General features: G+C 42.5%; 1 protein-coding gene across 2 annotated transcripts; it reads left to right on the forward strand.

Annotated features, from left to right (window-relative positions):
- The first annotated feature begins 719 nt into the window (after nt 1-719).
- LOC124280709 lies at nt 720-10,256 on the forward strand. Of its 2 annotated transcripts, none has more exons than XM_046716694.1 (3): nt 720-901; nt 6,188-6,318; nt 9,716-10,256. In XM_046716694.1, exons 1-3 carry the CDS (start codon nt 798-800, stop codon nt 9,919-9,921), a joined length of 441 nt encoding a protein of 146 aa, XP_046572650.1. In that variant the 5' UTR covers nt 720-797; the 3' UTR covers nt 9,922-10,256. The 2 variants fall into 2 exon arrangements, with proteins under 2 accessions (XP_046572650.1, XP_046572651.1); XM_046716695.1 differs by having other exon boundaries at nt 720-897.
- Nucleotides 10,257-10,983: the final 727 nt, after the last annotated feature.

Genomic DNA, 10,983 nt, shown 5'->3' on the forward strand with positions numbered 1-10,983 from the left:
GATTGTGTTATATATATTATGTTCGAACTCACTCACTCACTCATGATCGTAGGACTCACTCACTCACTCATGATCGTAGGACTCACTCACTCACTCACTCAACTAGCCAGCCAACCAACTATTCATCCATCTACTCACTCTCATTCCGTGCAACACGTTGTTAAACGCCGGACCTTAGATTGTGTTATTATGTATTATGTTCGAACTCACTCACTCACTCATGATCGCTTGACTCACTCACTCACGATCGTAGGACTCACTCATTCATGATGGTAGGACTCACTCACTCACTCAAGCACTCAACTAGCCAGCCAACCAACTATTCATCCATCCACTCACTCACTCGTTCCGTGCAACACGTTGTTGAACGCCGGACCTTGGATTGTGTTATTATGTATTATGTTCGAACTCACTCACTCATGTTCGCTTGACTCACTCACTCACTCATGATCGTATTACTCACTCACTCATGATCGTAGGACTCACTCACTCACTCAAGCACTCAACTAGCCAGCCAACCAACTATTCATCCATTCACTCACTCACGCCGTGACTCCGTGCAACACGCTGTTGGCAGCCTGTATTGAGGTATGTACGGTAAATTTCCGTTATTATCAGATTACAAGGCTTTGGTCTCAATCAGTGCATCTGTGAAACTAAATACCGCACGACAATAACCATACCCTAAAACAAGCATGTATCGATATACACAGTGCGGACGGTGCTGGGCATACGTGACAGCAGTCGTTAAACTGGGACTTGTTTGTAACTCAATAACCCTTATCGATATCTTTCATATGTATAAAGCAGGTAGACTGTATGGCCAACAAACTGGTAAGGACAGTCTTACAAGGAATACCTGTATCCTTAAGGTCATTGTTTGGAGCCTTGGTACAGGTAAGTGTATAGTTTAATTATATGAGGGTCGTAAATTTTAGTGAGGGTTTAATAAGAAATCTGTACTCGTTTTTTGCATTTTCATCAAATTGAAAAGAGAGAGAGAGGGAGAGAGAGAGAGAGAGAGAGAGAGAGAGAGAGAGAGAGAGAGAGAGAGAGAGAGAGAGAGAGAATAATATAATATAATATAATATAATATAATATAATATAATATAATATAATATAATATAATATAATATAATATAATATAATATAATATAATATAATATAATATAATATAATATAATATAATATAAATGATATTAGAAATTAGGATAATAATTCATCCCCAGGTATTAAAACGCCTGCATCCTAATTATTACTTAGTTGTCCTCCCGATATTTAGAACAGCAATAATAATAATTCATCTACAGGTATTAAAACGCTTGCATCCTAAATACTAAGTTGTCCCCCTGATATAAGAACAACAATAATAATTCGTCTCCAGGTATTTAATCATAGAAATGTTAATACCAGTCATGAAAAGATGGTACATCTACATAAAATAAATAATTGGCGCCCCTGTCCTTTAATAGAGCGTATGCCTTGCAGCACTGGTTGATCAAAAGACCCAAATGGCAGCCGTGTAAATGTAAACCGCCTCTCAGTGTGTAGGCCGAGACTGCAAACACTTAACAGGAAACTGTACATACGTCTGCGTGTTAAACATACATGTGTCCCTCTACCCGGGAGGTATGGGTTATTAATAGAGAATATAAATAATGACAGGGAGATTCGACTCGAGACCAACTTAGGCATCTGGCATTGAACCGAATCGTCCTTGGTGGACCCGTCGTCATATAAACCCCTGTGACATACCGTACCTATCTTATTAAACATGCTTAGATTCTTATCATGCCCAGATGTGTAAATTGTGTGATTTATGTGATATTTTGTTCCCGTTTGGTTTTTTAACTGGACTCAGCCAAAGCATGTTGGTCATGGACTTGGTTCGTTTGTGTTTAATACTTGAATTGTACAATACTAGTAACGCTGCTTGTAGATAACACACTGTAATCTCTTAGTGAGGATGGGTGTGTGGGTGTGTGGGTCGGTGAGTGAGTGTGTGGGTGTGTGGGTGGGTGAGTGGGTGAGTGAGTGAGTGAATGGGTGGGTAGGTGTGTGTGTGGGTGGATGAGTGAGTGGAGTGAATGGGTGGGTGGGTGGGTGAGTGGAGTGGGTGAGTGAGTGAGTAGATGATAAATATTTTGGACATTTACATTTAAGCTATACATACACAGGAGAGGGGTAATGGGGGTGGGTGGGGAGGCGGTGGTTTTTAAAGCCCGTCACGCCGAAGACCCGGATTTGCTTCCTCGCATAGGTACAACGAATAAAGCTAATTTCTGGTGTACCCCACCATGATTTTACTGAAATATTGCTAAAAGCGGCGTAAAAATAAACTCACACCCTACACCACAGGAGAGCAGACCCTTAGCGCCGAAGAGAGTACCGTAGTCGAATTTAGGAAGCCTGTGTGAGCTCCACGGTTCGTACCGTGTCAGGTGTCTGTCTCCCTTCGGATGCTCTCCATGTAATTATGGGGATGGGTTCATCTGTTGCGGGTGATGTGTTTAATCGCTAGGTTTTCTTGCTGCTGCTTTGATCTCCGCCCACCCTCTACAAACACCCACGCCCTGATATACCCAGGGGTATATTTCACGTTATGTATGGAAGCAGACAGCATCCCAGGTCGCGATCAAACAACGGCTAAAGCAGCTTTTGTTTATCCCTTCACCGTAAAGTTAATTGTGTTTGTTCATCAAAATGTTAGTGCCGTGTACAGTTTTAGATTCACATTTTGTAAAGAAAGAATAACGATCACTGGGCCAAATATCCTACTTTGTTAATATTTACTGACTACACAATTAATATGACATGATTCGTTATTGAACCGAAGTACTGTCATTCAGATACACATTAGGTGGTGAAGAAGCAACAACAGAGAAAATAATCGTTTTTGTTTATAATCCTGTATATGTGTCACGTGAAGTAGATTTTTAACGAAATGTGTTTTTATGTAATATATGTTATATTTGGATTTACACTTTCTCAGTAAAGTACATATTCTAGTAATTTTGTTGGGTTGAGTCTCATCCGCGATTCGAACCCACACCCTCGGAGTCAGGCACTTAATCGCCAGCACTCAAAGTCAGCAATCTAACCAACTCATCCATCGCTGCTTCCACACAAATGTGTCTTTATTTGACAGGCACATAACGCAAATAAGAAACTGGAGACAATGTTGCCAAACTTGCCATTTTACACAGTGTGAGCATTTGAACTTGAAAAGCTTACGCCTCAGAATAGCACCTTGCCTCTCCCCACCCCACAGATCCAATTGCTTCCAACAACCCTCCACCCTCCGAAGCATTCACACCCATTGCTCAATACACCCACCACCCGTCACCCTGGTAACCTATTACGCTACCTTTGGTGAGGTAGTGTTGAGAAATATACTCATTTTTGTATTGGTGGGTGCTTGCAAGGATTTGTGCCCTAATCTCAATTATTGACTGTTAATTCACTCGCTCTCTGCGTGGATATATAATACTGTTCCTGTCTACGTTAGCCGCCGCTTTTGACAACACCCACCTGTGACCACGGGTGTAAAACTTTGTAGTCAACTTTGTGTGCAGACTATATCAGTGTTGTCACAACCCCTAGTGTACAGTACACAACCCTTGGCCCCTGAAAGAACCCTCGAATCCGTTGGTATATGACCAGATGGTGGCCACATGAATATGTGCAAACACCTAGTTGCGGGTACAGGAACGTGCAGTAAACTTGGACAAAATACTGTGACTAAATGTGTCCCAGTCCACTCAGCTGTGAATGGAGTTGAATGTGATAATAAGATGTGCCGTTGAGATTGACATCCAATGATTGTGGGAAAAATACCAGCGCTTTGAGCATGCACTAGTACGTGGATATGTGCGCTATATAAATATCAATAATAATAATAATAATAATAATAATATGCTGCATATACTATTTTTCAAATGCATATCTTTATTTTTGTTGTTGCTTGTTGAAGTTTTAGACCTTATTCATATTTCATTTCGATGCAACAGAGACTGATCCAGTATAAAGGATAAACCATCGAAGTTAAAACATTCTATTCTCTAATGTTTGAATCTTTTTGTTAAGATGTGTCATATGATTATGTTTCCGTTAATGGGCGTGACAACCGAGCACCACAAACCAATCAATACCTTTATAAATCCAATACTTATATCCTATCCCATTTTCCAACTTAAAAACCAAATGTCAGTATAAATGTTGCATGTAGATGTAATCATATCGTGTCTTTCTGTAACATCTGAATAATAGCATTAATACGGTACTAGCCACCCTGAATCGGAAATGAAATACATAAACTTGGGTTCCTTGGAAATTGTACAATCTGGTATGCTTTATATACAAAACGACATCATTTATTCCATTGCTGCAAACCTTTAATGGAACATAATAGCTTTGTATATTATCATACGCCGTGGAATGTCATACATATATCTTACGTGATCGTATGTATTATTCTGCATTAGTCATTTATCTCCAGCAGAAGCTAAGATGGAAACTAATGGGTATCAAATATTCAGGGATATATCTCGGGAGTACTACGACTGAAGCTGCCTGTGTTCACAGAATATACAATTACTTGTGGAGTGTGAAATCGGTTTTACCGTAAGCGCTCATAAAAGTTTGGTAGTGAGTGAGTATGGTTTTACGCCGTTTTTAGCAATATTCCAGCAATATCACGGCGGGGGACACCAGAAAAGGGCTCCACACATTTTACACATGTGGGGAATCGAAACTGGGTCTTCGGCGTGACGAGCGAACGCTTTAACCACTAGGCTACCCTACCGACCCAAAGGTTTGGTAACCTGTGTTGGTCCTGTGTATAGAACCCAACCCATACATCAGTTGATGTTACGCAATGTTGGTCACGGAGAGTCATTGGATGGGTGACCGTGTTTGGCAGCTTGACTCCTGGGTTTCTAGGAGTTCTCTCCAGCCCCACAACTAAGCACATATAGCACATGTGATCTCACCCTAGCCACGTGAGATTGTTAAAACATTGCCTCTGTTCACCCAGTAGTGAATGGGTACCCGGTGGGATAAATCATCCACTGTCACACCTGCTAGTTCAGGCAACATGGGTTATCCGGGGTAATAATGTGTTAGCGCCTTGAGCATGCACAAGTGCGTGGATAAAGGCGCTTTGTAAATGGCTATTTTAAATGGTCTACCTTAGCATGTTATCAAAGTGATTGAGTTCGTGCAGTATGCTACTTGCATCACATCGTGTAAGGTCATGTGGGATGAAAGCGCTCACGCCATCGCACACGCACGCGCATGCGCACACGCACACGCTCTTGGACAATTTATAGAGTTAAGTGATTCAGTTGTCAAACAATGGACATGATAATTATTAGTCTTGTCTTTAAAATATTAAGTGGATGAGGAAAGATGGTATTCCATTTCGGAGCAGCAGTTACTGTTCGGAAACGAAAGAATTTAATTTTCCATGTGTAGCGACAAGTCGAAGTTTGTTACTAGACCGCGAGATCTATATACCTGGAGTGTGACAGAGTTGGCTTTTAGCAATATCTCATCAATATCACATATTGTACCCTTGTGGAGAATCGAACCTGGGTCTTCGGTGTGACGAGCCTAACGCTTTAACCACTACACTACCCCACCGCCCCCTAGATTGCTGGAACACACCGACAAGAACGACACACTTGTACACAACTTGGAAGTCAATTCTATAGGGGAACCCGTGAAGAGTCGGCTTAGAATTGATCTCCAGTAACTCATGCTTGTCGTAAGAGGCGACTAACGGAATCGGGTGGTCAGGCTCGCTGACTTGGTTGACATATGTTATCGCATCCTAATTGCGTAGATCGATGCTAATGCTGTTGATCACTGGATTTTCTGGTCCAGACTCGATTCTTTACAGACCACCGCCATATAGCTGTAATACAGCGGTGTTAAAAACCCACCAACCATCCAACCAACCATCCAACCAATCAACCAACCAATTCTCCCTGCAGCCAGTGCGATGTTAAAATGTGTGTATGTGTGCGTTTCTTTCGATACCAAATGCCATTAAATGTCAGCAGGGGTTAGACGTGACCAATCTCATTTAGTGGATCAAGCAGCAGTAATTGGATACTGGGGACGAGAAATTACAGGGAACAGATAATCAGTTTGATACGGCCTGACTGTTATTTTTGCTCTGCAGAAAAAACTTTGTGAGAATGTCCAGGCGACCTCAGTCTAGCGTCAGCACACAGAGCACGGCAAGCGACTCCACAGCTCCGCTCCCTGCTCATCAGTCGTGGGCCCCATTCAGCGGGCCTGTCATGTTTACAGGTACGTCTGTCAGCGGTACAACGAACAGTTTACAAACATGGCGTGGGGCGTGGGGCGTGGGTGGACTTGGGGCGCTGGGTGTTGGGTGTTGGGTGTTGGGTGTTGGGTGTTGTTCTCCGGTGTGGGTTGTTGCTTTCTGGGTGTGGGTGTGGGGTGTGGTTTGTGGGGTGTGGAGGGTAGGGTGCGGGGTAGGGGTGCGAGGTGAGGGCCTGTGGATTGTGTAGAGCGGGATGTGGGCGTGGGGAGCGGAGAGCGGAGCGTTAGAGAGGAGCGTGGAGTGTGGAGCGTAGGGGCGTAGAGAGCGTGGCGTGGGGTGTGGCGCATGTAGTGTGGGATGTGAGGGTGCAGGGAAGAGAGAATGGAAGATTAGGATGCGATCCACAGAACGTAGGATGTCAAGACTAGAAACAAGCCATCTAACTGAAACACCCAGACATTCATGTTCACCTGTCACCTGTTAATTTTCACTACGTTTATTCAAATTCTCGTTTTTTTTGTACCATGTGCCTCGTTTCTCTATCAAACAAACATAGTCAAATATGTGTACCTTTCTTCCAAGGACGAGTTTAGTCTCCCGTGTACTTTTTTCAAATGTAATACCTGAAGGAATTACAAGCGACAAGCCCATATCAATAGAGACGATTTGCGGCAAGTAATACTATTTAGATCTCATTGACGGTAGGGAATTTAATAATTAACAATAACAGGATTCACGCTTTCTGACAAGTTGAATGGGTGATTAGTGTAAGCATACTGCAGTAAATATTGAGCGGCAATCATCCAAGAACCCTTTGTTCAACATTTCAGTGCTTATTGCTGATGTAGATTAAATAGTTAATACACATCGGTCGATACTTTCACTCAGTGAACTGTTGTGTGTTATGTCGTGTGTCTAGCCTTTGATCCGTTTTCTGCAAGATTCCACAACAAGTGTAAATGGTGGAATAAAAAAAGTAGCTTGTTACTTGACCTTGGAGAGAGTTTTTAAGTGTTTAGATCGTAAACGTCAGTAAGTGTAGATCTTTTATGTGAAATAAGCCGAAGGAAGGATAACAATTACCTTGTTGATTGATCTACTTCAATCGGTAGAGTTGTTAGTTCTGAAAAGTTAACGGTTATGATGGTGTGGTTCAAGATACACAGGTGGAGTGAATGAGTTAGGGGTGATGGGGGTGGGAGTGGGGGAGGTGGAGTGCATGAGTTAGGGGTGATGGGGGTGGGGGTGGGGAGGTGGAGTGAATGAGTTAGGGGTGATGGGGTGGGGAGGTGGAGTGAATGAGTTAGGAGTGATGGGGGTGGGGAGGTGGAATGAATGAGTTAGGGTGATGGGGATGGGGTGGGGGAGGTGGAGTGAATGAGTTAGGGGTGATGGGGATGGGGTGGGGTGGGTGGAGTGGAATGACTTAGGGTGATGGGGATGGGGGTGGGGAGGTGGACTGAATGAGTTAGGGGTGATGGGGATGAGGTGGGGGAGGTGGAGTGAATGAGTTAGTGGTGATGGTGATGGTGATAGGGGAGGTGGAGTGCATGAGTTAGGGGTGATGGGGATGGGATGGGGGAGGTGGAGTGCATGAGTTAGGGGTGATGGGGATGGGAATGGGAATGGGGAGGTGGAGTGCTAGACTAACTCCTAGTCTCTGAAATGAACATATTTTACAGAAAAACGGCTCATAGTGAAAAACTAAAAAATATAATAAAAAGGAACCCTGAGACTCTCTTCATTTTCAGTAGCTGTGGAAATCTAGACTTGCCACATTTTGTAGACTTGCTAGGGATTTCTTGGATATATTTGCTTCAGGGTATGTATGACAGACTAGTGAAGTTAGTGAGTAAGTGTTTGAGTAAGTGAGTGAGTGGGTATGTGGGTGGGTGGGTTAGACGGGTGAGTGAGACGCTACACAAAAATGACACTATCTATATGACTCTCTATAACTCTGAGTGAGTGAGTGAGTGAGTGAGTGGGAATATCAGGAATATCGACGAGCCGTGTAACCTGTCCTCTCTTCACTTGGATCGCATAAGTATATCTTACATCAATATAGAACAAACTTTATGGATAACAACTTCTTTTTATTCGTGAGTGCGACGTTTCGATACAGATTCTTGTACCGTTGTCAAGCATAATGGGACATGAAGAGGGGGGAAGTGTATATATACTGGATGTGACAATGTGACAAAGAAAACAACATAATTAACATAATTGGCTAGGCAGAAGGCTGATGAAGCCAGAGAGTAGACAAAGGACAGGCGTAGAAGCCAAATAGTCAACAGAACCATCGCTGCCACCCTGTCACCCCCTACCAAAAGACCCAAACAAGATTTAGCCCCCATCAAGATATCCATCCCCTACATTGGCAAACCGTCACATCAAATCAGCCGCCTCCTGAAAGATCAAGCTGGCATAGATACCACCTTCTCCGCGTCCTCCAACCTTAACAACATTCTCCATGCCAATGGAAGAAAACCCGCCACCGTAAAGAACAACAACCCAAAATGTGTCATCTACAAAATAAACTGTGATTGTGGGCAGAGTTACATAGGCGAAACTTCCCGACCCATCAACACCCGAGTGAAAGAACATCAGACCTCTGTTACCAATTCCGACAGCAAATCAGCCATTTCCGACCACATCAAAGCAAGCCCCAATCATCAAATAGAGTGGTCTGACATCACCATTCTCTCTAACAAACAAACAGACTTCACTAAACGCAAGCTCACAGAAGCCATCCACATCAAACGCCAAAAGCCCACCATCAACCGAGACCAAGGATACTTCATTCCATCCGCTTATGATGCACTCATCCACCAAGCCCAATCCACTGTATAAACTCACTGCTGTATAAACATGTCATTATCATTTGTACATCATTGGCTTCTACGCCTGTCCTTTGTCTACTCTCTGGCTTCATCAGCCTTCTGCCTAGCCAATTATGTTAATTATGTTGTTTTCTTTGTCACATTGTCACATCCAGTATATATACACTTCCCCCCTCTTCATGTCCCATTATGCTTGACAACGGTACAAGAATCTGTATCGAAACGTCGCACTCACGAATAAAAAGAAGTTGTTATCCATAAAGTTTGTTCTATATTGTACTTCCCAACTTCTAAAATGCCACTCAAAGAAGTTATATCTTACATCCTTTATACAAGGTAGATGGTTTAGGTATATGGATCACTCACTCACTCACTCACTCACTCACTCACTCACTCACTCACTCACTCACTCACTCACTCACTCACTCACTCACTCACTCACTCACTCACTCACTCACTCACTCACTCACTCACACTCACTCACTCACTCACTCACTCACTCACTCACTCACTCACTCACTCACTCACTCACTCACTCACTCACTCACTCACTCACTCACTCACTCACTCTCTTTTCCAGGACCAAGTGGACTGCGAGATCAGCGGGTCAAAGTTCATAACAACTTCCAGTCTGTCGGCATTGGCGCTCGGTCGATGGAGACGACCAACAATGTGTCGTACCTGAACCGTAGCCCGCCAGGAAGCCAGTTCCCCAGAGCTAAGCATGGACAGATAGGGGAGATCGGCTGGGAATTCGAGACATTTGGTCTGGTGAAGGGTATTTAACAACTGGGAAACACCCACTCATTAAACTCCCCACACCCTTCCAGTGGAGGTCTCAAGGGGTCACTGTTTGTCTTTCTTAGAACAATGCTTTATATAACTCCAATGTGGCCTTACTAAAAGCTCTGTGTCAGATAGATACGTTTCAAGTTATGTACATGGATGTATTTATGACCTTTTGCCTATGTAAGAAAGGTTATATACGTAATAATATGTATACATGAAAATGGCAGTTGTATCGAGTCTTTGAATGTAATACAAGAGAATTGTATGGATGTCAACTTCTATATTTTGAGGAACACGTTTCTGAGTATATATACTCATGCCAATAATGGTTGTCACCCTCTTCAATTTTTTATTGGAGAGGGTGTGTGGGGTGTGTGTGTGGGGTGTGTGTGGGGTTGGGGTGGGGAGGGGGTGACAACCATTATTGGCATGAGTATATTTACTCCTTCATTGGTGTAAAAAGTAGGTATATATTCCGAAACGTTGTGTTCTTCCTAATAAAGAAATTGACTTCCATAAGATTCTCTTTCCCATAGCAATTGTATGCAAAATATGTCAATTTGGGATCAGCTTTAACAGTAGATGTACATTGAATGTCTAAAAATTTTAACAGTAAATGCATATTGAATGTCTAAATCTCATTGTCTATTGATAATAATGTTGCAAAACGAGAGCTCGCAAGTAATTAACCTGGGATTTGTATGCGTAGAAGCACAAAAATGTAACTTTTCTCTATTTTTAAAAATAAGTTTAGAACTAGACGTTAAGTTGCCTGACGATATGGTTTCAACTGGCGTTTTTATGTTGTTGTTATTTTTAACATCTGATACAGACAAATTCCAAAAAATCTAATTCTGATTCTGCCAAGTAAGTGTTACAGGGAAATATCTGGCAATTAACTTTCCGTTAGAGATGTGTAATAGGGGTGAAATCTGAAACATGGTTTTCCATTGAGTGCCAAATATTCATGTGATTTCGGTTTTCGACCTTTCATTTGGGATTCGGAAATGGCTATGGTCATTCATTTAACATGATTTAAAAAAAAAATTTAATATAGAA

The sequence above is a fragment of the Haliotis rubra genome, unplaced genomic scaffold, assembly GCF_003918875.1.
Source record: "Haliotis rubra isolate DU_JTF1 unplaced genomic scaffold, ASM391887v1 Scf272, whole genome shotgun sequence".
Lineage (NCBI taxonomy): Eukaryota > Metazoa > Mollusca > Gastropoda > Lepetellida > Haliotidae > Haliotis > Haliotis rubra.